Here is a 27228-nt window from a genome sequence, read left to right on the forward strand (position 1 = left end):
GAACACGCGAGGCAATACTGAACCTATGTCTTGTCTTAGAAGATAGGTTAAGGAAAGGAAAACCTACATTTATAGCATTTGTAGACAGAGAGAAAGCTTCTGACATTGTTGACTGGAATACTCTCTTTGAAATTCTGAAGGTAGCAGGGATAAAATATAGGGAGTAAAAGGGTGTGTACAAGTTGTACAGAAACAAGATGGCAGCTGTAAGTCAAGGGGCATGAAAGGGAACCAGTGGTTGAGAAGGGAGTTGTAGCCTATTGTTGATGTAATTCAGTTTGTACATTGGGCAAGCAATATAGCAAACAAAACAACAAATTGGAGTAGGAAATGAAGTTCAGGGGGAGAAATAAAATTTTTGAGGTTTGCTAATGATGTAATTCTGTCAAAGACAGCAAAGGACTTGAAAAAGCAGGTGAACAGAAGGGAAAGTTTCTTGAAAGGAGGATGCAAGCTGAATATCAACAGAAGCAAAACAAAGACAATCAAATGTATTCAAATTAAATCAGGTGATGCTGAGGGAATTTAATTAGGAAATGAGACACTAAAACCAGATGATGAGTTTTGTTATTTGGGCAGCAAAATAACTGATAATGCCCAAAGTAGAGAGGATATAAAATGTAGAGTGGTAGTGCGGAAAAAAAAGTTTAACACTGAATATAGATTTAAGTGTTAGGAAGTCTTTTCAGAAAGTATTTATACAGAGTGTAGCCATGTATAGAAGTAAAACATGGATGATAAACAATTCAGACAAGAAGAGAAAAAGGCTAGGTGCGTAGATCATGTAACTAATGTGGAGGTACTGAATAGAATAGGGGAGAAAAGAAATTTGTGGCACAGTCTGACTAGAAGAAGGAGTTGGTTGATAGGACTCATTCTGAGATATCACGTGACCACAAATTTAGTATTGGAGGGAGATGTGGGGGGGTAAAAATCGTTGAGGGAGACCAAGAGATAAGTACAGTAAGTAGATTCAGTAGGATGTAAGATGCAGTAGTTATTCGGAGTTGAAAAGGTGTGCACACTCATATAGTAGCATGGAAAGCTGCATTAAACCAGTCTTGGGACTGAAGGCCACTACAACAACATGACAACATGCATGTGGTGTTTGCACATATCTTCTGAACTCTGCCTACAGCAACCACATATGACTTTGGAGGCTGTGGCTGTTCATGTGAAGACATCTCTGGAATTTACCATCTGTAATGTGTATGGCCCTCTCGGCCATGAAGTGTCCCAGAACACGTCTGCATTATTTCCTTAACTCCCCCCACATTTCTAAATACTGGATAACTTCAACCCTTTGTGGGATGGAACTACAGCCACTGGCTGCAGTAAAGCTGTCACAAACTTGCTCGCAGAGCTTGATCTTTGTCTCTTGAATACTGGTTTTCCACACATTTCAGTGTGACATATGAGTCACATTCGACCCTTGACCTGCCCATGATGACCTGCATGACAGTGATCATTTTCCAATTGTTTTGACCCTGTCTCAGTATCACTCACCTGGGCATCCACCTGGATGGTCTTTTTCCATAGCTGATCAGGATGCATTCACTACTTCCATTGCCCTCCGGACCTTGCCACATGGAAGGACTGGTGTGGTTGTCCAGAGCACAACTGCAGCCATTCTGTCAGTAGCTGACTCTGCAATCCCCTCTTCATTGGGATCCCCCCATTGGAAGACAGTACCTTGGTGGATGCCTGGTGCCACTGTGGACATTAGATGTTGCAGATGGGCTCTGCAATGCCATAAATGACATCTGTTGATGGATTAGATTAGATTAGATTAATTATTCATTCTATAGACCCATAAAAGAGGTAGTCCTCCTGGGTGTGGAACATGTAAGATAAACAAATTACAAAAATGTAATTAGAAAAATTTGAGTTTCATTAATTTTAGTGATCCTCAGTCAATAAACAGTAAAATTATGTACATGAATTAAAAACTTCTAATATTTACAGGTTTAGTACTTACATCTGCTTTCATTGAATCCATCATTCAGACATTTGCTAGTTTCTTGGCTATTACAACCAAGTATTCTCAAAAAATAAAGTAAATTATTCATTTCAGTGATCCTCAGTTATGAACAGTCAAGATTATGTACAAGATTTAAAATTAAACTTCCACTGTTTACAGACTTAAGACTTACATCTGCTTTCCATACATCCATCATTCACACAGTAGGTAGTTACTTGGCTGTTACAACCAAGTATTGTCAAAAATTAAAGTATAATAAATTTTCATTAAAATGGTCTGCTGCACTTGTTGAGAAACTCATGGATGGAATAGAAGGAGTTGACCACCAAAAATTCTTTTAATTATGTTTAAATTGTGCCTTGTCTGAAACTAAACTCTTAATGGTTGCTGGTAACTTATTGAAAATATGCGTTGCTGAATACTGGACTCCTTTCTGGGCAATAGTAAGTAATTTTAAATCCTTATGTATATTGTTCTTATTCGTAGTATTGATACTGTGTACTAAGCAGTTAGTTGTAAAAAGAGATGTATTATTTACAACAAACTTCATTAAGGAATAAATATACTGAGAAGCTGTAGTTAATATGCCCAATTCTTTGAATAGGTTTCGACATGATGTTCTTGGATTTACACTACTCATTACTCTTATTATACGCTTCTGTACTCTAAAACTTTTTTCTCTGTTTGTGGAGTTACCCCAAAATATGATACCATATGGCATAATGGAGTGAAAATAAGCAAATATGCCAGTTTTTTTATATTTATTTCTCCTAAGTCTGACATCATTCGCATTGCAAACACAGACTTGTTTAGATGCTTTAGTAGTTCATTAGTATGTTGCTCCCAACTGAATTTATTATCAAGTTGTAATCCCAAGAATTTTACACTCTCAACTTCTCCCTTTTCCATGTCATCATATTTTATACACAAACCAGAAGGAAATCTCTTGGAAGTTCTGAACTGCATGTAGTGGGTCTTTTCAAAGTTTAATGACAATGAATTGGCTATGAACCACTTATTAATGTCAGTAAAAATTTGATTAGCTGCCCTTTCTAAATTTATATTTGATTTCCTATTTATTGCAATGTTTGTATCATCTGCAAATAAGACAAACTTGGCATCTGGTAATGTAACAGACGACAGGTCATTAATATACACAAGAAACAGTGGTGGACCTAGTATGGAACCTTGGGGAACACCACATTTAATTTCCTCCCAGTCGGATGATGTCTGATTGCCTGCTGCTGAAGTGTTACGTAATGACACCCTTTGTTTTATATTAGTAATATATGACTGAAACCACTTTGCAGCACTACCAGTGACACCACAATATTTTAATTTACTTAAAAGAATGCTGTGATTCACACAGTCAAACGCCTTTGGCAGGTCACAGAATATACCAGTTGCCTCTAATTTGTTGTCCAATGAGTTAAGGACATTTTTGCTGTAAGTGTAAATAGCTTTCTCAATATCAGAACCCTTAAGGAACCCAAACTGTGACTTTGACAGTATGTTATTTTCAGTAAGGAGCTGAAGTAGACGCTTGAACATAACGTTTTCAAACATCTTTGAATAAGCTGGCAAAAGTGAGATTGGTCGGTAATTTGATGGGATTTCTTTATCCCCTTTCTTGTGGAGAGGTATAACTTCAGCATATTTAAGCCAGTCCGGGAATGTTCCTGTGACAAGTGATTGATTACACAAATAACTTAAGATATGACTAAGCTCACATGAACACTCTTTTATTAACTTCGTTGATATGTTATCAGAAACACTAGAATGCTTCGATTCCAAAGACTTTATGATGGATTATATTTCTTTGGGTGAAGTAAGTGTCAATTCCATTTTACTGAGATTGCTTGTGTGCACTGGTCTCAGATATTCCATTGCATTATTTACTGAACCTGACAACCCCATGCTATCAGTAACAGAGACAAAATACTTGTTTAAATAGTTTGCAACACAACATGCATTTGTTACCAGGGTTTCATTTATTTTTAGAGCTATTTGTTCTTCCTCATTTCTGCTCCTACCTGTCTCTGACTTAACTATATCCCATATTGTTTTTATTTTATTGCTGGATGTATTTATCTTCTTCTCATAATGCAGGTGTTTAGATTTCTGGATAACCTTCTTCAGTATTTTGCAGCAATTTTTGTAATGAGCTATAATGCTAGTATCAGAGGTGTCCCTATGTATCAGATAGAGTTTCCTTTTTGTCTCACATAATATCTTTATCCCTGTGTGATCCATGGTTTCTTATTAGACTTCTGCTTAATCTGAGTTACCTTCAGGGGAAAACAATTTTCAAATAAGGTGCTAACTTTATTAATGAATGTTTTGTTTTTTCCATTTGTGTCTTGGATGCTGTAAACATCCATCCAATTAATTTCTTTGAGCAATCTCCTAAATTTCTCAGTTCTTGGCTGTTTTATTGGTCTTCTGTACTCAGTTTTGATAGATGTGTTACCCTGACAATTTTCAAAATTTAATGTTATGTGTTGCATGTCATGGTCAGATTGACCATTTACTACTGGTTTCGTAATGTGGCTTAGTTGCCTAGAATTGTCTATAAATATATTATCAATGGCAGTCTTAGAACATTTGTATACCCTAGTTGGGAAATTTACAGTAGAAATTAAATTGAATGACAATGTAACTGACTTCAGTAACTGTTCACTGACAGTGTTTTTGAGGACATCTATATTAAAATCACCAGCAACCACTAGTTCTTTGTTTTTTTAATTTTAAATGAGATAATAAATCTTCGAGACAATTTATAAACAGGTTGAAATTTCCTGAAGGTGCTCTGTATATGGCTACCATTATAAAGGACCTATTATGAAATTCTATCTCTGTTGCACATGCTTTCTAAGTGCCGCTCTAAGCAAAATTTATTAATGTCAATATTCTTAAATTTAAAACTGTTTTTGACAAATGTGACAACTCCTCTTTTCTCCATCTTTTGTCTACAGAAGTAGGAAACAACTCTTGGATTTCTGTGCCAGTAGGGGCTTGGTAATCACAAACTCCTTTTTTAAACATAAGAACATTCACTGGCATACTTGGGAAGGCAGGGGAACCAGATCTGTCATTGACTACATAACAACAGATCAGGAACTCAGGAAGGCTGTGAGGGACACACGTGTATTCAGGGGATTCTTTGATGACACTGATCATTATTTAATCTGCAGTGAAATTGGGATTGTGAGGCCGAAAGTGCAGGAGGTCAGGTCCATATGTAGGAGGATAAGAGTGGAGGAACTTCAGAATAAGGAAATCAGGCACAAGTACATAACAGTGATCTCAGAAAGGTACCAGTTAGTTGAATGTAGTCATTTACAGTCATTGGAAAAGGAATGGACAAGGTACAGGGACACAGTACTAGAAGTGGCTAAAGAATGTCTTGGAACAGTAGTGTGTAAAAGTAGGATGAAGCAAACAGCTTGGTGGAATGACACAGTCAAGGCAGCCTGTAAAAGGAAAAAGAAGGCGTATCAAAAATGGCTGCATACTAGAACCCAGGTAGACAGAGAAAGTTATGTTGAAGAAAGAAACAAAGCCAAACAGATAATTGCAGCATCCAAGAATAAATCTTGGGAAGACTTTGGAAACAGGCTGGAGACTATGGGTCAAGCTGCTGGAAAACCATTCTGGAGTGTAATTAGCAGTCTTAGAAAGGGAGGTAAGAAGGAAATGACAAGTATTTTGGACAGGTCAGGAAAACTGCTGGTGAATCCTGTTGATGCCTTGGGCAGATGGAGGGAATATTTTGAAGAGATGCTCAATGTAGGTGAAAATACGATCAGCAATGTTTCAGATTTTGAGGTAGAATGGGATAGGAATGATGATGGAAATAGGATCACATTTGAGGAAGTGGAGAAAATGGTCAATAGATTGCAGTGCAATGAAGCAGCTGGGGTGGATGAAATTAGGTCGGAACTCATCAAATACAGTGGAATGTCAGGTCTTTAAATGGCTACACAGGATAATTGAAATGGCGTGGAAGTCGGGACAGGTTCCATCAGACTGGAGGAAAGCAGTAATCACACCAATCTTTAAACATGGAAACAGAAAAGATTGTAACAACTACAGAGGTATCTCTTTAATCAGCATTGTGGGTAAAATCTTCTCAGGTATTGTTGAAAGGAAAGTGCGAGTATTAGTTGAGGACCAATTGGATGAAAATCAGTGTGGGTTTAGACCTCTTAGAGGTTGTCAGGACCAGATCTTTAGCTTACGGCAAATAATGGAGAAGTGTTACGAGTGGAACAGGGAATTGTATCTATGCTTTATAGATCTAGAAAAGGCATATGACCGGGTTCCTAGGAGGAAGTTATTGTCTGTTCTACGAGATTATGGAATAGGAGGCAAACTTTTGCAAGCAATTAAAGGTCTTTACATGGATAGTCAGGCAGCAGTTAGAGTTGACGGTAAATTTAGTTCATGGTTCAGAGTAGTTTCAGGGGTAAGACAAGGCTGCAACCTGTCTCCACTGTTGTTCATATTACTTATGGATCATATGTTGAAAACAATAGACTGGCTGGGTGAGATCAAGATATGTGAACACAAAATAAGCAGTCTTGCATATGCGGATCACTTAGTTGTGATGGCAGATTCGATTGAAAGTTTGCAAAGTAATATTTCAGAGCTAGATCAGAAATGTAAGGACTATGGTATGGAGATTAACATCTCCAAAATGATAGTAATGTCAGTGGGAAAGAGATATAAACGGACTGAGTGCCAAATAGGAGGAACAAAGTTAGAACAGGTGGACGGTTTCAAGTACTTAGGATGCATATTCTCACAGGATGGCAACCTAGTGAAAGAACTGGAAGCGAGGTGTAGCAAAGCTAATGCAGTGAGCGCTCAGCTACGATCTACTCTCTTCTGCAAGAAGGAAGTCAGTACCAAGACTAAGTTATCTGTGCACCGTTCAATCTTTCGACCAACTTTGTTGTATGGGAGCGAAAGCTGGGTGGATTCAGGTTACCTTATCAACAAGGTTGAGGTTACGGATATGAAAGTAGCTAGGATGATTGCAGGTACTAGTAGATGGGAACAATGGCAGGAGGGTGTCCACAATGAGGAAATCAAAGAAAAACTGGGAATGAACTCTGTAGATGTAGCAGTCAGGGCGAACAGGCGTAGATGGTGGGGTCATGTTACACGCATGGGAGAAGCAAGGTTACCCAAGAGACTCATGGGTTCAGCAGTAGAGGGTAGGAGGAGTCGGGGCAGACCAAGGAGAAGGTACCTGGATTTGGTCAAGAATGATTTTGAAGTAATAGGTTTAACACCCCCCATGAACCATGGACCTTGCCATTGGTGGGGAGGCTTGCGTGCATCAGCGGAACAGATGGCCGTACCGTAGGTGCAACCACAACGGAGGGGTATCTGTTGAGAGGCCAGACAAACGTGTGGTTCCTGAAGAGGGGCAGCAGCCTTTTTAGTAGTTGCAGGGGCAACAGTCTGGATGATTGACTGATCTGGCCTTGTAACATTAACCAAAACGGTCTTGCTGTTGTGGTACTGCGAACGGCTGAAAGCAAGGGGAAACTACAGCCGTAATTTTTCCCAAGGGCATGCAGTTTTACTGTATGGTTAAATGATGATGGCGTCCTCTTGAGTAAAATTTCCGGAGGTAAAATAGTCCCCCATTCGGATCTCCGGGCGGGGACCACTCAAGAGGACGTCGTTATCAGGAGAAAGAAAACTGGCATTCTACAGATCGGAGCGTGGAATGTCGGATCCCTTAATCGGGCAGGTAGGTTAGAAAATTTAAAAAGGGAAATGGATAGGTTAAAGTTAGATATAGTGGGAATTAGTGAAGTTCGGTGGCAGGAGGAACAAGACTTCTGGTCAGGTGAATACAGGGTTATAAATACAAAATCAAATAGGGGTAATGCAGGAGTAGGTTTAATAATGAATAAAAAAAATAGGAGTGCGGGTAAGCTACTACAAACAGCATAGTGAACGTATTATAGTGGCCAAGATAGACACGAAGCCCATGCCTACTACAGTAGTACAAGTTTATATGCCAACTAGCTCTGCAGATGACGAAGAAATTGAAGAAATGTATGATGAGATAAAAGAAATTATTCAGGTAGTGAAGGGAGATGAAAATTTAATAGTCATGGGTGACTGGAATTCGACAGTAGGAAAAGGGAGGGACGGAAACATAGTAGGTGAATATGGATTGGGGCTAAGAAATGAAAGAGGAAGCCGTCTGTTAGAATTTTGCACAGAGCATAACTTAATCATAGCTAACACCTGGTTCAAGAATCGTAAAAGAAGGTTGTATACATGGAAGAATCCTGGAGATACTAAAAGGTATCAGACAGATTATATAATGGTAAGACAGAGATTTAGGAACCAGGTTTTAAATTGTAGGACATTTCCAGGGGCAGATGTGGACTCTGACCACAATCTATTGGTTATGAACTGTAGATTAAAATTGAAGAAATTGCAAAAAGGTGGGAATTTAAGGAGATGGGACCTGGATAAACTGACTAAACCAGAGGTTGTACAGAGTTTCAGAGACAGCATAAGGGAACAATTGACAGGAATGTAGGAAAGAAATACAGTAGAAGAAGAATGGGTAGCTCTGAGGGATGAAGTAGTGAAGGCAGCAGAGGATCAAGTAGGTAAAAAGACGAGGGCTAGTAGAAATCCTTGGGTAACAGAAGAATTATTGAATTTAGTTGATGAAAGGAGACAATATAAAAATGCAGTAAATGAAGCAGGCAAAAAGGAATACAAATGTCTCAAAAATAAGATCGACAGGAAGTGCAAAATGGCTAAGCAGGCATGGCTAGAGGACAAATGTAAGGATGTAGAGGCTTATCTCACTAGGGGTAAGATAGATACAGCCTACAGGAAAATTAAAGGGACCTTTGGAGAAAAGAGACCCACTTGTATGAATATCAAGAGCTCAGATGGAAACCCAGTTCTAAGCAAAGAGGGGAAAGCAGAAAGATGGAAGGGGTATATAGAGGGTCTATACAAGGGCGATGTAGTTGAGGACAATATTATGGAAATGGGAGAGGATGTAGATGAAGATGAAATTGGAGATACGATACTGCGTGAAGAGTTTGACAGAGCACTGAAAGACCTGAGTCGAAACAAGGCCCCGGGAGTAGACAACATTCCATTAGAACTACTGACGGCCTTGGGAGAGCCAGTCCTGACAAAACTCTACCATCTGGTGAGCAAGATGTACGAGACAGGCGAAATACCCACAGACTTCAAGAAGAATATAATAATTCCTGCCCCAAAGAAAGCAGGTATTGACAGATGTGAAAATTACCGAACTATCAGTTTAATAAGTCACAGCTGCAAAATACTAACACGAATTATTTACAGACGAATGGAAAAACTGGTAGAAGCCGACCTCGGGGAAGATTCCGTAGAAATGTTGGAACACGTGAGGCAATACTGACCTTACGACTTATCTTAGAAGAAAGATTAAGGAAAGGCAAACCTACATTTCTAGCATTTGTAGACTTACAGAAAGCTTTTGACAATGTTGACTGGAATACTCTCTTTCAAATTCTGAAGGTGGCAGGGGTAAAATACAGGGAGCGCAAGGCTATTTACAATTTGTACAGAAACCAGATGGCGGTTATGAGTCGAGGGACATAAAAGGGAAGCAGTGGTTGGGAAGGGAGTGAGACAGGGTTGTAGCCTCTCCCCGATGTTATTCAATTGAACAAGCAGTGAAGGAAACAAAAGAAAAATTTGGAGAGGGAATTAAAATCCATGGAGAAGAAATAAAAACTTTGAGGTTCGCCGATGATATTTTAATTCTGTCAGAGACAGCAAAGGACCTGGAAGAGCAGCTGAACGCAATGGAGAGTGTCTTGAAAGGAGGATATGAGATGAACATCAACAAAAGCAAAACGAGGATAATGGAATGTAGTCGAATTAAGTCGGGTGATGCTGAGGGAATTAGATTAGGAAATGAGACACTTAAAGTAGTAAAGGAGTTTTGCTATTTGGGGAGCAAAATAACTGATGATGGTCGAAATAGAGAGGATATAAAATGTAGACTGGCAATAGCAAGGACAGCGTTTCTGAAGAAGAGAAATTTGTTAACATCGAGTATAGATTTAAATGTCAGGAAGTCGTTTCCGAAAGTATTTGTATGGAGTGTGGCCATGTATGGAAGTGAAACATGGACAATAAATAGTTTGGACAAGAAGAGATTAGAAGCTTTCAAAATGTGGTGCTACAGAAGAATGTTGGAGATTACGTACGTAGATCACGTAACTAATGAGGTGGTATTGAATAAGATTGGGGAGAAGAGAAGTCTGTGGCACAACTTGACTAGAAGAAGGGGTCAGTTGGTAGGACATATTCTGAGGCATCAAGAGATCACCAATTTAGTATTGGAGGGCAGTGTGGAGGGTAAAAATCGTAGAGGGAGACCAAGAGATGAATACACTAAGCAGATTCAGAAGGATGTAGGTTGCAGTAGGTACTGGGTGATGAAGGAGCTTGCACGGGATAGATTAGCATGGAGAGCTGCATCAAACCAGTCTCAGGACTGAGGACTACAACAACAACAGGTTTAACATCAGAAGAGGCACCAATGTTAGCACTGAATAGGGGATCATGGAGGAATTTTATAAGGGGGCTATGCTCCAGACTGAACGCTGAAAGGCATAATCAGTCTTAAATGGTGATGATGATGAGTAGGAAGCTAACTTAAATTCTGTAAGGTTCAACATATCTATACCAGTGGTCACATGATGTTCAGAAAGGCAGATTATATCAACTGGCTTCGATGACTCTAATTCATCAGTGCACATAAGTAGTTCATTAATTTTACTTCTAAGCCCTCGAATATTTTGATGCACTAAAGATAGTTGGCATTTCACATTTACCGAGATGAAATCAGGTGGAAATAAAATTTCTGCTGATTGCTGTAAATTTTTAACCAGCAGCTGTGTTCGCTGATCCAATGTGCCAGGATTATGCTGTTTGATTTCTTTATCAAACTGAAGGTTTGTTTCAATCTTTACTTCTCTCGGAACTTGACTTCGTTCTGTCCTACCTATCCTAAAAAAGGTGCTGCTCCAAAACCTATGACCACTGGTATATTACCACTCACGGCAGTGCCTCCCCCCCCCCCCCCTTACATTTCCTGCTATTAGCCTAGCCAGTTTACCCTTCCCTTTCCTGTTGAGGTGTAGGCCATGTCTAGTATAATCCCACCTACTGAGAGAATCAACAGGAACCAAACAAATATGTGACCCCGCACCCGACCCAAGCAGCCGTTCCAACTCCAAATTAACTCTCCCGACAGAAGAGTTTAAATGAGGTCGGTCATGGCGTCTCAGAACAGACACAAACTCAACACTCGTATGTCTCGTTGCTGATGCAATCTTTGCTAGGTCACACTCTATATTGTACCCAAGATGTCTGTCAATACTACTACCCGGCCCACCCAGAATAACCACGGTGTCTTCCTTGGTAAAATCTTTACAGAGTGAACCTAAATCCTCTGTCACCTGATCCAAACCAGCACTTGGTTTAAAAAAAATTGTGGCCTGGTATTCTGATCCTAACTGGTCCTGCAAAAGTTGGCCTACTCCTGTGGCATGTGAACTACCTAACAACAAAACTTTCTTTCTCTTTGCTGACTTCCCTACATTCTTATTCAATTTTCTACTGAAAGTTTGTTGGGCCCTCTCTCTGAGGCACATCATCTTCTAAATGAAGCAACAGGTCACACTTATTCTTCACATTCACCACAAAGCTGTCTGACAAAGTTCTAGGTCTGTTACTCCTGTTACCTGTTGCCACTTCCCACCTCTCTTTACCATTCTCCCTCCTTAACCTGTTCAGATCTTCCCTAGCCTGCTCTAACTGTGCCTGAAGAGCAGCAATGTTCCCCTCCTATTCCACTATTTTCCTATCTCTACAGCATATCCTACAGAACCACTGATGAGTCGGATCCACTTCCCCATTTCCCAGGCCGCTACAGTCACCCCAATGGAAAAAACTGCTGCACCCATCACACCAAACCCGGAGCTAACAATTCTACGGCACGTCAGGCACTTTTCACTCATGGTAAAAATCTTACTTTAGCGAGAATAAGTCATTAAATTACAGAAAAACAAGAAAACACGTTTACGAAAGATTAGGTCTAGTCTCAATCATATGTAAACAAACTTACTTTAGTGACAATAAGTTAGATTACCGAAAAGCAGAAGGAAAACACGTTTGCCTTTAAACAGATCTGTGCCCATATCCACCACCTCATGAAATGACAGAAACAAGAATACTGGGAGCAGTATGTTGCTACCAGTGGACCATGTACCCCCCTTTCACAGGTTAGGGTGAAGATTCAATGCCTCTATGGATACCAGTACCCTGTGGGCGTACCTGATATCTGTGTGAAGGATGTTTGCATTGATCTGGATGCTGTTGCTGAACGTTTTGCTTTTAATTATGCTGGAACCTTTGCGTCTGTGAATTAGCAGCCTGCATTTCAAGTCCTCAAATAGCAGGTAGAGTTGCTTCTTTTAACATTTACTACACATCACCTAGAACATTATAATACTCTGTCCAGTGAGTGGGAGTTCATCAGTGCCATAGCCTTTAGCCCTGATATGGCTTCAGAGCCCAACCGCATCCACAGCTAAATGATCATCCACCTACTAGTAGATTGCCAACATCACATTGTTGCCATTTTCAACCATCTCAGTGGCGTGAAAACATGATCGTCCCAGTACTGAAACAGGATTAACAACCCCTGGAAATGTGGACAATAATCACTCAATTAGCCTCACTAATTTCTGTGTGTAGAGAGCCAACGGCTGTATTGGCGCCTTTAGTCTCGGGGCCTTTTGGCTCCGTCCCAGGGTGGTTTACGCCAAGGCTGTTCTACTACTGAAATTTTGATCTGCCTAGAAGAGTCTGCCATTCAGTCAGCTTTTTCCTGGCATCAGCATTTTATTGCTCTCTTCTTTGACTTCCATAGGGCGTACAACACCACATGGCATTACTGTATCCTTGTTACCCTCCACGAGCAGTCTCAAGGGCCAACTTGTGAAAGCAGTCTCAAGGGCCAACTTTTGATTTTTGTTTGGAACTTCTTGTCTCACAGTACTTTCTGGGTTCAAGTTTTCAAGTTGATGCTTTCCACAGTACTTCCCATGTAGAAGAGATTGGGGTCCCACAGGGTTCTGTATTGACCGTGCCCCTTTTTCTAGTGGCTATCAATGTCCTGACTGCAGCTTGGGGTCTACAGTCTCACTGTCCCTGTATGCTGACATCTTTTGTGTCTACTACTGCTCCTCAACTGTGGGTGTTGCTGAACACCGACTGCAGAGTGCCATACAAAAGGTGCAGTCTCAGCCACGGCTTCCAGTTTTCTGCCACCAAGACATACATCATGCACTTCGTCGCTGATGTACTGTTCATCCCCAACAAGAACTCTACTTTGATGAGCGAATGTTCTGTGTGGTGGGACCTTATCATTTTTTTAGTATTGGTTTTTGATACCTGGTTGATGGGGCTTCCCCATCTTTGCTAACTTAACTGAATGTGGTGGCCACAGTGTAATACTCTTCCTTGTCTCAGTAACACTACCTGGGGTGCAGATCGCTCTACACTCTTGTGGCTCTACAAAGCTCTGATCCTGTCACGTCTTAATCTTGGGAGCCTGGCATATGGCTTAGTATTGCCTTCAGCACTGCAGATGCTGGACCTGATATACCATTGTGAGGTCCAACTTGCGACTGGTGCCTTTCGGACCAGTCCTGTGAACAGGCTACTCACAGAGTCTCTCTCCTAAAGATCAGATGCTAACAACTGCTGCTCAACAATGGAATACATATTCGCTGCTCACCTGAACATCTGAACTACTGAGTACATTTTCCTTGTAGAGAAATCTACCTCCCACAACAGAGGCCAAAGTCTGCAGTCACTATTGCAGTGCGCATACAGTCTCTGCTTTGAAATCCAGCTTTGCTGACTGTCACCTCTTGTCAGGGAGAAATCGCGTGCACCCCCATGGTGGTACCCCGTCCTCTGATATGCCTTGACCCATGCTTTGAACCAAAGGACTTAATAGACCCTCTGGTTATTTGCCATCTGTTTTTGCACATCCTTGACACATTTCCAGGTGGTATACACTGTTGGCATATGGTCAATGTGTGAACCAGTTTTGCCTACACATGAGCAAGATGCAGTGAACTATGCTCCCTGCTGAATGGATGCAGTGTTTTCACTGAAGAATTGGTGGCCATTGCTCAAGCCCTCAGCCACCTTTGTTGTTGCACTAGTGAGTGGGTTTTAAGCTGCAGTGACTCCTTGAGTAGTCTTCAGGCTGTTGACCAGTGCTACCCTTGGCACCAACTGGTTGTGTCTATCCAGGATATCCTGTATGAGATCCACCATGTTGGATGGTCATTCATCTTTGTATAGTCCGCTGATCATGTTGTGATCCCAGGGAATTAACATGTGGACAGGTTGGCTACCAGGATGCCGGCTTTGGAGAGGGAGGATCTACTGAAACCGGATCTTCAGTCGACTCTACGCCAACAGTTGTTGGAGGTTTGGAATATGGATTGGTATGTCCTGGTTGCTCTGAATAAGCTGTGAATCATAAAGCAGACCCCAACCATGTGGTAGTCTTCCCTTCATGCTGAGCACAGGGAATCTACTATCTTCTTTTAACTTCGCAATGGCCACACTTGGCTGACCCATGGCCACACCCTCCAATGTGAGGATCCACCCCAATGTCAGTGTGGTGGCCCACACACTACTGGACTACCCTTATTTGGACACCTTACTGTGAAATCTTAAACTTGCCATGCTACCTCTGGTGCTAGCAGATGATGCAGCTGATTTACATTTTACCTATGAAAGTGGGTTTTACTCTTCTCTGTGACATAGTGCACACTAGCTTCATTGTCCACTTGAGTGATTGGAGGAGTGCCCTGTCACTTGCTCCCATTTGAAGAACCCATCGCTGCCCTTACTCAGTGGTCCGGCCTGGCTCCTGCCCTTCTCACATTTTACTTCTTTTTATTCTTTTACATCTGTTGTTGGTTGACAGACTCGTCATCATTGTTCACTTTCTTGAGATTTTATCTTGTCCATGTAGCTAGTTTTCTTGTGATAATGGAGGGTGTGGAAGCACCAGTAGGATGCAGAGGATGTGTCCCTTGCCACACAAAATGTGCACAACAGCTGCTTTGTTGGCATGCCATCTCTCCCACCGTCACCCTTTTACCCCTCTCTCACTCCTACTTGCTTCTATATCTTAGAGGTTTTATTCTCAGATGCAGTGGAGTCCATTGGGAATTGTCTTTTGTGTTCTTCCTCTGTGGGGGCTATTCCTGCCAGGACATACAAAGGATTAAGGGTCTGATGACCTCATAGTTCGGTCCCTGTAACCCCATCAGTCCATTTATCCATCAGACAAAATAGGAATCATAATACACCAGTTGCTAATCTGCAAGTCTAAATAGTAGTTGGCTGTCACATGTGGACCGCTCCATTCGCTTTTGCATATGTAATAAATATACAAAGTGTATTTAAAATATACCTCGCAAAAAATACAGAGGAGCCAGTGGAAAGGATGAACAAGCATAGAGAATCACAATACACAACATTTGCTCAATTTTTTGCTTCTGAAGCAAATGTGCTCCTCCTGCATGTGGATACCAAAGCACCTGAAGAACTGTAATGTGAAATAAAAGATTTTCAAAGTCAAACCAGTGACTGCTCACTGAAATAACTCTTATGCTGCTTGACAGTTTTTAAGATCTACTTTTTATTCTGTGTGCAATATACTGTTAAACTATACTTAAAGGTTGTAGGCCAATAACTAAAAGCACTGTAATTTCCAATAACAGTATGATCAGTCATTAGAGAACATAGATAGTGTTAACTCACAAATTAAAACTTCCCTCTTTTGAAGTTAAAGAATGTTTACATTTAAGGCATTCCATTAGAAGAGTTTAGAAAATATTAGTTGGTTCTACATCCACAAGGTGTCATAATTATGTGGAAAGAAATGATTTTCAGGCTATTTTATTTAATTTGTTTTGATATGTGGTTACATACCGACTGTTTACAGGTGAGTATAAACAATAGTGAAAAATACTCGAGTTTCATAACAGAAGTGACAGTTAAAAAATGTGGTAAATATTTTCATTCTGTTAGTAAGTTTCATATTCCATGGATCGTTTACACGATAAATCGTAATGATGTGGAATGAGTCTTTTACGTTCACATTGCAATTAATTTGTAAATCTGACAACATGCCGAACAATTTTATATATGAGTTAGGATGTCCTTTCCATCACATTTTACACGTTATAATCATAGAAATTCTTCTGTGGAATTGGGTTTGTCAAGGAGAAACAATAACAGCTGAGGATGTTACCTCTAAAACTGTTAGCACCCGTATAAAAATGCATAAATGTTTCTCTTGTGTGTCCTAACTGCTACCTTCTATGGTCCCTGCCAATATACTAATCTATTAACTTATTTTGTTGCATAAAGTGTTCGTGTTGTTGAATTAGATCAACCCATTTTCAAGTCAAAGTAATTAATCACAGTAATTAATAAAAATAATTGATTTCTTACTAAATGTTCAGTTAGTTGATTAGTTTCATCCTTGTTTTATATTGAATAGTAACTTCCCAGAATGATTGTTGATTTAATGCTTTTATTAATGTTCCAACTATATTTTTTCAGATCATTATTTCATGGGAATTTAATATTGAGTGCCCCTTAAAGTAAATAATCTCCTTGCTCCTTCCTCCACTTCCTTCAGGTTTCTACTCTGTTCTGTCCCCTCTCAACTCTCCCACTTTCTTCCATTTTGACCATGCACCTCCATTCCCAAACTACCTCATCCCTTTCTTCGTTCCACACATCTCAAGATGCATGGAATGAAGTAGGTTTTAGCACTGATACTAACCAAGTTTAAATTTTATAAGTAACTAAGCATGTGGTTGGAAGTAAAACTAAGAAAAAAATTTAACATATTAAGTTTTTGATTAATTTGCTGCAGAGCTGTTGGTTTATTCTCTCAAATAGGGAAGAGAAGCTGAAGAAATTCGAAAGAGGATGATTGATGATCTTACCAATGAATTACGTCCCACACAAGAAAATTTATCTTATTATAAAACAAAGATGAGTGAGTCTATCAAAAAATTTGAAAGGATACACAATAAAATAGAGAGGTATGTTTAATAATATGATATGCATATGCTGTTATAGTGAAACTGGTAAATAAAATAAACTAATTAGTGTCAACAGTTTGGTTTTGGTTCGTGCATGTGATGTGCAGTCTGACATATGAGAATAAATACAATTAGCACCCATAATAGACTTCTTTCACTTTTTAATTTTTTTCACCATAAGTCTGATCTGTGTGTAGTATTGTTCATTTAGACTTTAACCAGTTGGTCATGAAAGTGTCAGTGAGTAAGATATATGATATCTATTACTGCCATAGTTCGCATTGAGTGAAGAAAGTGAATATTTCAATATAAAACTCTATAATGTGCTATATTTTGCAAGAAAATATGAAAAGTTATTGGAATATGTGATTAATAAGCTACATCTAATGTCTGATTATGCCAAATGCAAGTGCACTAGGGCCTCAGCCAGTGTTGTCTGAGTGGTTAATGTGAAAAAAAGCCAGTTCGTATTGTGATTTGGAGTTGGCATTAAAATGGCAGTTTCCTTATAACTGGTTGGGTCAGTCAGTTTAAAGCTCAGAGGAAAGCCAGGACATGCTAACTCCAATAAAATGATGCTTAGTAAAGTATTTTGACATCCGAACCAACGTTTGCATTGTGGGCTGCCCCCAACTGTAATAAGTGGATCCAGCTAAGTGGGTCTGTCATTAAGTTTCTTCATTTTTGCTTATATTTACATGTGAGAAATCTATAGAATTAAAAATAAAATCATCTAATGCTCCCAGTGGCTTGGGTGAAGCACCAGCAATATAAATATGCAACGAAAAAGATGTTTATGGTAGCTGGATGTCCAGAGAAACTAAAAATTAGATGAACTAATAATAAAAATATGGCATGTAAAGCTCTAGCAGAAAACATAAGTTTTCAGTCTTGTTTTTGTGCATGTTGACAATAATAATAGTAATAATAATAATAATAATAATAATAATAATAATAATATTACTGGAACATACCCACACACAATCACACATTTGCTATACATGCATGATCTAAAACTACTGGCAGCAACAAATCAACAACTCAACCAATTACTAAAGATAACAGAAGTATTTAGCAATGATATAAATATGGCTTTTGGATCAGACAAACGTAAGAAAAATAGCATAATCAAGGGAAAACACACTAAACAAGAAGATTACATATTGGATAACCACAGTGACTGCATAGAAGCGATGGAAAAAACAGATGCCTATAAATATCTAGGATACAGACAAAAAATAGGAATAGATAATACAAATATTAAGGAAGAACTAAAAGAAAAATATAGACAAAGACTAACAAAAATACTGAAAACAGAATTGACAGCAAGAAACAAGACAAAAGCTATAAATACCTATGCTATACCAATATTGACCTACTCATTTGGAGTAGTGAAATGGAGTAACACAGACCTAGAAGCACTCAATACACTTACACGATCACAATGCCACAAATATAGAATACATCACATACATTCAGCAACAGAAAGATTCACATTAAGCAGAAAGGAAGGAGGAAGGGGATTTATCGACATAAAAAACCTACATTATGGACAGGTAGACAATTTAAGAAAATTCTTTATAGAACGAGCAGAAATCAGCAAAATACACAAAGCAATCACTCATATAAATACATCTGCTACACCACTGCAATTTCATAACCACTTCTACAACCCTTTAGATCACATAACATCAACAGATACGAAGAAAGTAAATTGGAAAAAGAAAACACTACATGGCAAGCACCCGTATCATCTAACACAGCCACACATCGATCAAGACACATCCAACACATGGCTAAGAAAAGGCAATATATACAGTGAGACGGAAGGATTCATGATTGCAATACAGGATCAAACAATAAACAACAGATATTACAGCAAGCATATTATTAAAGATCCCAATACTACAACAGATAAATGCAGACTTTGCAAACAACAAATAGAAACAGTAGATCACATCACAAGCGGGTGTACAATACTAGCAAATACAGAATACCCCAGAAGACATGACAATGTAGCAAAAATAATACATCAACAGCTTGCCTTACAACATAAACTTATAAAACAACACGTTCCCACATACAAGTATGCACCACAAAATGTACTGGAGAATGATGAATACAAATTATACTGGAACAGAACCATTATAACAGATAAAACACCACCACATAACAAACCTGACATCATACTCACCAATAAAAAGAAGAAATTAACACAACTAATCGAAATATCCATACCCAATACAACAAATATAAAAAAGAAAACAGGAGAAAAAATTGAAAAATACATCCAAGTGGCTGAGGAAGTCAAGGACATGTGGCATCAGGATAAAGTTGACATTATACCAATTATACTATCAACTACAGGAGTCATACCACACAATATCCACCAGTACATCAACGCAATACAGCTACATCCAAACATATATATACAACTACAGAAATCTGTAATCATTGATACATGTTCAATTACCCGAAAGTTCCTAAATGGAATGTAACATATACCGTACAGTTAAAAGGAAGTGACGCTTGATCAAGGTCCGCGTCACTTTCCATTTTTCACCAGACTTAATGTCTGAGAAAATAAAGAAATAATAATAATAGTAATAATAATGCATTTGCATGTTGCATATGCATTTACATATTTTGGTCCTTTTCACCAGTTTTTGCATATTTTAACTAAAAACTAGTCACGGTGCATATTTTCTCTCTATATTTACAATATTTTAAAAATTTTGACGAGCATTCTCTAGCTTGGTGTAGTTTTGAAGTCTTACAGATTGATCGCGACCTAGAACTGTGTGCTATTGCTAACCAAGAGGCCACTGCATAATGAAATCATTACAGAAGAGGAACAGGAACAGGCAGACAAAGTCAGTGCTTCTGCACCTGCACCCCCCAGTTAATCCCCTCCGCTGTCATATCGTATGTGTCGGCAACAATTAAATTAAACTACGCAAGCTTTTAGTCGCATGTTCATTGTTTCAGTTTAGCTTTCTGTTTACTTGAACACAGTTGAACGTGTTTATGACATCAGTGTGTAATGTGTTGTGTGCCATGCCACCCAAAAAAAAAGAAACATCGTTTCGTGGATAGCTGACCATCCTGGAACATTTACATATGTCTTAAATTGTTGAATCAGTGAGAAAAATGTTTTGTGCAAAAAAAAGTTTCAAATATCATGTCAAGACAAGTCTTCATAGCAGGAATGCAGAAGAAAGGACCATAACAACTTCTGACAACAGCAAGTTGCAGTAGCAGGGATTTGTCCAAAGGTCACCAAAAATCGGTTTAACATGGATCTATGTGAAGCATTCATTGCAAGAAATATCCCTCTTCACAAACTTACAAACCCTATCGTCAAAGGCTTCCTGCGCAAATATTGCTTAAATAAAAATATACCATGAATCAACTTTGCGTAAAAATTACATACCGACAATTTATATAAATGTTCTGGAAGAAATACAGAATGAACTCAAGGACAGCATTTTCTGGATTTCAGTTGATGCAACCACAGACAGACACTTGTGGCCATTACATTGCAAATTTAATTTTTGGTGCTTTAGAAGAAGAGCCTTCTTCCTATTTAGTGGCCTGCAAAGAACTTGAAAAAGTAAATCATTCTATGAATGCCAGATTTGTGAATGGGCGTATTAGAAAAATATCTCCAGAATCTTCTGCAGATGTTTGTGTTTATTTTAGATGCTGCTCCCTATATGAACAAAGCAGGAAAAGCCCTTCAAGTGTTTTATCCCAATTTGGTTCACGTGACGTGCTGTGCTTTTGGAGTAAATCGCTTTGCTGAAGAAGTACGTTCCACAATTGTGAATGTAAATAAACTGATTTCATCCACAAAGAAAGTGTTTCTAAACGCTTCTGCTCGCATCAAGACCTGCAAAGAAAAACTACCAAATGTGTCTTTACCTCCTGAACCAGTGGTAACTCGTTGGGGTACGTGTGTCAAAGATGTGTTGTTTTATAATGAACATTTCGAGGCCATTAGAGGGGTAGTAAACGACTTTGATAGTGCAGAGGCTTTGGCAGTTTGCTAGTGCAAGGAAGCTTTTAATGATTCCCGTATTAAAAAAGACATTGCTGTGGTTAGCACTCATTTTTCCCATATAACTGCAAGTATTAAAACGCTTGAAACTCAAGATTTCGTGTTGAATGAATCTATTCAGTTAATGAATAGAATTATTCTAGTGACCTCCTCATTGCTGGAGGTATTCCCAAGAAAACTTAAAGAAAAGTTCAAAAACATTTTAAACAGTAACCCAGGCTTTGAACCCTTGTGCCAAATTGCTAGTTTTATTAATGGGATGGGTGAACTTTTACCAGAAACAGTAAGTGCCAACATAGCACCCAAATTCAAATACTGCCCAGTTACCCCAGTTAATATAGAACGGTCCTCTTCTGCTTATAAAAATGTCTTGAGTGATTGAAGACACAATCAAACTACCGAACATTTGGAACAGTACTTTCTCATTTATGTTTGCAATAGTAGAAAAATATAAAATAAATTGTAAATGATGCTTTGGTCCAATAGTATTAATTAAAAGTTAACGCTGTTCAAAAAAATGCATGCTTGTAATTTTTTTTTTTTTAATATAAATATTACGGAGTTTTTGAGTGTGCCCCTCTGTGTGCAATATTGCAATATATCCCAAAGTTGGTCTTGTACCTATTGATTGTTGCAGTGCGACTCAGTTGCATTGCATCCGCTTGTTACCGACAACAATAGTAAAGAAGGAACAATTCTTGAAACATGGTATGAATACCCATTTTGCAAATTTTTAGAAAATAATCCCAGGAAGGTCCTCTTCCTAATCTCTACCAGAAAGTATTCAGAAAATGATATCAGCATTCTAAATGTACTGATTTTTTGCATGGCCTGTGCTTTTCCTCATAACAGATATGCACAGGTTTGCCTTTGAGATATGCAGTGACTACCATGTTTTTTTTATTATTTGATCTTGCTTATTTCGACACTTTTCACGCATTTTTAAGCATTTTTCATGCATATTTGCTGGTTTTTATGATGGATATAATCCGGTCTTTAATAATGATGATAATAATGATAATAAATAGTGAATGTAAAAATAAATAGTGTCTGAATATTCACTGCGTACCAGACTGTTCCTTATAATAAAAAGAGAAGGTGGCAGTTTCTACAGTATGTCACTATTCTGCATGCAGAAAGGTTAGAAAGGAATTGTTGGTAAACTAAAATCAGTCCAGTTAAGCATGTACCTCTGAGAAAGCCACATTATTACAAATTTTAACAACACATTCATCCTTAGTGGCGGTGTCATGGTGCATAAAGATGGGACACTTTTTGTGTAAAAATATGGTAAGTGTAACTACTGCTGAACATGGGAAGAATGATATGACAAACTTCAGAAATATATTGAAGAGCGTACTCAAGGAACTAGTTAAAATAGTAGCTTTTATTCAGACTTTCAAAATAGTGATATTTCCAGAACACACAACAGCAGGATTCATTCATCTTTTTGCGAGGCCCTACACATCAAACCAGATATGCTGTTTAAAATGCTTGTTGTCTGGCCATACAATACACGCATGTAACAAAGAAACAATTTGCAGGAGAAACAGAAATACGCCAACAGATGGAGCTGCCTTGTAGTTTACTGTGATTTTCCTAAGTTGCCCTCAGTACATTGCGAAATAGTTTCTTCAGCAAGATCATGGCCATCTCCTTGCGCCCTAATGTGGCAAAAGAGAGTTGCTTTGTCATCTCTAGTGCGATCACTGTAGAACATTTGAAGAAAAGAAATAAGTTATTTAATAGCTCATAAAATTTCCATTTTTTTTTTTTTTTTTTTTTTTTTGTTAATAGTAGGTAAAAAGTTAACTCGACAAATATGTGTAAAAAGTGATGAATTAATCTAAGCGCCTGAGGAACAATGTTATACTTCACATAACCTTTACCTAATTTCATACTCGTAATGGGAATTAGTGTGAGTTTCGTGTAGCATCGCAACACTTATGACAGCTCTCCTGGTATGGGTTTTCCATGGATTCCCTGTATCATATGAAGTGTATACTGGGATGGATCTTTACGCAAGGTTGTGGCTGATTTTCGATGCCGTACTTGTCCAGTCCTAGCTTGTGCTCCATTTCTGTTTCTGATGATCTTGAAGTTAACAGGACATTAAACTCTAACCTATGTATCTTCTTTTCTTCCACACTTCATGGCTTCACAAACTGTAAAACATGGTGTTCAGACATATAACATTCACAAATCACCACCAGGGTGCAGTAAAACTTGATGCAGTTATCATATTGTCTTAAGCTGGAGTGGGTCTTACCAGAGAAAATATCCTGTTGGTTTTCTTTGCTGCTAGTGACACGATTAAACAGTGTTGCCCTGACTGTTGTTACAGCACTGTTTATGAAATGAACTGTGATTCTGTCAAGATTTTACATGTATTCTGTCAAAAACGAATCTATTCTAATTATCAGTGTCAGTATAGTTTTATCAATACTTGGTGGATACTTGCATGTTTGATTAAGAGTGCAGACACCACTACAACCAATATAAAAAAAAATTAAGATGTGCTCTCCTTAAACTGAAGGGCATTTTTCTGTGTTGAAATAGCCATTTAGTAAATGTGATTTTTCTTTGAAAGAGGATCATGAAAAAAATTGTGACTATATCATAAGAGTCTTGTTACAAGATCTGTAGTTTGCTCTCTTATACTTGATAGATGAGCAAATTTCTCATGACAAATGATGCACAGCTCCTTTCATGATGCTTATATCATGTTTTTTTACGTGAAAACTTGTATTCGTTCACCGGTTGAACTACCTCGTGTGACAAAAAAATGTCAGATTTGATTCGCTAATAACTGTAATACGAATATTGCATAAACAATAGAAAATATTCTCTGGAGTATAAGTGAGAATCGGTATGAAACTGAAAATTACAAAATAATGAAAGATGTATAATTATAATTTTTAATTCAAACTACACTGCTAAGTTTGATTGCCTTTATTTTACTGTAGGTCTGTTTCGACAGAGTTGCCATCATTAGGTTATCTATATGTAAATGGTGCATAATTTTGGTATTTTTTCTAATTTTATAGGTAATTATTAAACAGATTTCATTATTATACATTTTTATGTACCTCTGATGGTTTTGACGTCCATGTGATACCAGTGGTTCTGTCACTGTCTATTTGCTTGTTAGTTACGTTCTGCTGTTGTTCTTGGAATACTATTGGTTGGTTATCATGTTATCTGAGTTACTGCTTTATTTAGTTGTCTGATTATATACTGTAAATTGGTATTTTCATGACAGCCTGTTTGACAGATAATCCAGTGATATTGTACAGTCACAGGAGGTATTGTTTGTCATTGCTGTTGTATAGGTATTGATCTTTGCATGTCCATACGGAATCTATGGATGCTGTCATTCTAATATATTTTCGTACACGGATTTCAGAACAGGCTGTTTTTAGTCCTATGTATTCAATTATAAATGCAATTAAACATTTCTTTCTCATTATTTATGTGCTATTTGTTATTTTTAATTTTCATAGATGCATATTTCTATCAGCTTGTTGATATGTTTTCCAGTGATGCTGTACGGTTATGGTATTGTTTGTCCAAATCTGTGACTTGTTGTGAATTTCGCAATAATATAACCTCTGGTTTTCCAGTATTGCTTGTTTTTATGCATCTGTCCATTGCCCTGGTGGACAATTTAAATAAATTTCTCTATGTGGTGCTTGTGTTTAATATCAATTTTCTAATTTAGCATTATTTTCCAGGTGTCTGTGTGTATGTACATAGATTTCCATCATTCCCAGACCGATCATTACTGGTCCCTTAACTGTTAGGTGTTAAATTTGGACAGCTTGTTCTCTATTATCTACTGTGTACTGTTAGGTATTTATGTGGTGGAAAAGGTAGATATTAAAGCAAAACAACATACAAAAAGTAAAGAATTACAGGCAGATAACATCATGCAAATAAATCCCACAAACAGATATGCAACGCAAATGAAGAAAATTGTCAAAAACAAACTGTAAAAAAGTAGATGATGTAGAGTAAGCTGTTAAAATTTTACACCTAACAGAAAAAGGACCACTAACGAACATTCTGGAAGAGATTGAAATCTATGTACATACACACAAGTACATATGAAAAATACTAAATGAGTAAATTGACCTGAGGCACAAGCGGTACCTAAGGACCTTCATTGAATTTATCCACCAGGACTATGGATAGTTGTGTGAAAACAAATAAGAGACAACCAGAAATTACATTACAGCTAAATTCACAACAAGATATGAATTCGAACAAACGATACCATAACTATACAATATCGCAGGAAAACGTATCAACCAGCAGATAGAAATATGCACCTACGAAAATTAAAAGGAACAAGTAGCACATAAATAACAAGAAATGTTTAGTTCCATTTATAATTGAATACAAATGAATACATAGGACGAAACAGCCTATAACAAAATACATCTAAGGAAAAAGATTTCCAGTGTTCTCTTCACAAATCCAAAGAGAATACACACACACACACACACACACACACACACACACACACACACTCTCTCTCTCTCTCTCTCTCTCTCTCTCTCTCTCTCTCTCTCTCTCTCTCTCTCCACTGTTAAGTTGCACACCTAAACTATTTGGCAAAGGCTGCACCTCTAAAACCTGTTCCAGTATTAGTTAGTGATGCTGTGGACTTCAGTTGGAAGATTGGAAGACTGGTTTGATCAGGTCTTCACACTAGCCCCTTTATCTCTAAATAACAACTCCACCTACATCCTTTTGAACTTTGCTTACTGTTTTATTTTTGGTGCAGTTTGAACATGAAACTTGGCTTGTAGTAACCTGACAACTCAGAGTCCTCAAATAAAAAGTTTCATTTATGTATCATTTCCCAGTATTGTGTACTGTAACACTTTCCAAACTCAACACATCAAAAAGACCATGGTTTCAGCCATGAAAAAATTGTATTTGACTATCCAATTCAGGCCAACAATGCTAGATACTTTTAATCAAAGTTAGGCTCAAAACTTGGGGCATGAAGAAAATATATAAACTTCGGGTTCTTATATCTCGTAGAGTAAACACATGCTGAACAGGATTCTTAATATGCAATAGCTAGATAGCACAGGGATGTGGAATACAAAATTTAATTCACCTACTATTTTCCAATAGTCTACAAATTTGTCGATAAGCTGATGCTTTTTATCAAAAACTGAAAATGGGGTATATGAGACACTTCATTTACAAAAACAATTTTGTATAAAAGCCTCAAAACCAGTCTCATTTGAAACGTGTTTTAAGCCACCCAGCTTGCCCCAGAACAGTGGATTTAATTTCCAATATGGGCTAACGATTCTACATAAATTGAAACAAAATAGCAAGGAAAATTGTGCTATGAATACAGTTCTAATTTTGGCTTTTTATATCCTGTTGATTAAAGGCATGATAAACATGACCCTTTGGACATGATAACTTAGCAATATAAGGTTTTCCAGTATAAAATATCATACATGTACTACTTTTTAAATTTCTGCAAAATCAGGCCAAACTTGATTTTCGTGAAAATTGCAAAAATAGTCCATTCTTCCTATTTTTGGAAAATATGGCTTCCATACTTAATTTCACACCAAGAACAGTTGGAAAGAGCATTTTTTCATTCATAAAGTCACATTCGATTTTCTAGTGTGCGCTAACAATACCTGAAAGTGAAGGACAAATTTGAGGGAATTTACCATGGCAACAGGCTACATTGTACAACCTGTTTTCTGTGCTTATTTTTAAACTGACAAGTAATATCTCACTATATTGCATTGGTCCATGGTGACATCATCAGTAACAATTCAAGAACATGAAGCGGCAACTCCATCGCTGTAGGGATCATGCTCAATAGTGTGCAGTACCAGCCAAGGGTGGGATCTTCATCCTGGTTCCCAAGCCTCTAATTTGGTTTTTTAATTTGGGTTACAAAGCCTTGTGGCAGTACCTGTCTGCTTACAAAG

The 27228-nt window shown here is 38.1% G+C and overlaps 1 protein-coding gene across 1 annotated transcript in view; it reads left to right on the top strand.

The window, feature by feature from the left end:
- Positions 1–27228, top strand: part of LOC126248875 (coiled-coil domain-containing protein 77-like) — a 205508-nt gene that overhangs the window by 61871 nt on the left and 116409 nt on the right. The window contains exon 3 of the mRNA XM_049950322.1: positions 17048–17193. Within this exon, the coding sequence (XP_049806279.1) occupies positions 17048–17193 (146 nt within the window). The remainder of the gene's footprint in view (positions 1–17047; positions 17194–27228) is intronic.

This window comes from Schistocerca nitens, chromosome 3, assembly GCF_023898315.1.
Source record: "Schistocerca nitens isolate TAMUIC-IGC-003100 chromosome 3, iqSchNite1.1, whole genome shotgun sequence".
NCBI lineage: Eukaryota > Metazoa > Arthropoda > Insecta > Orthoptera > Acrididae > Schistocerca > Schistocerca nitens.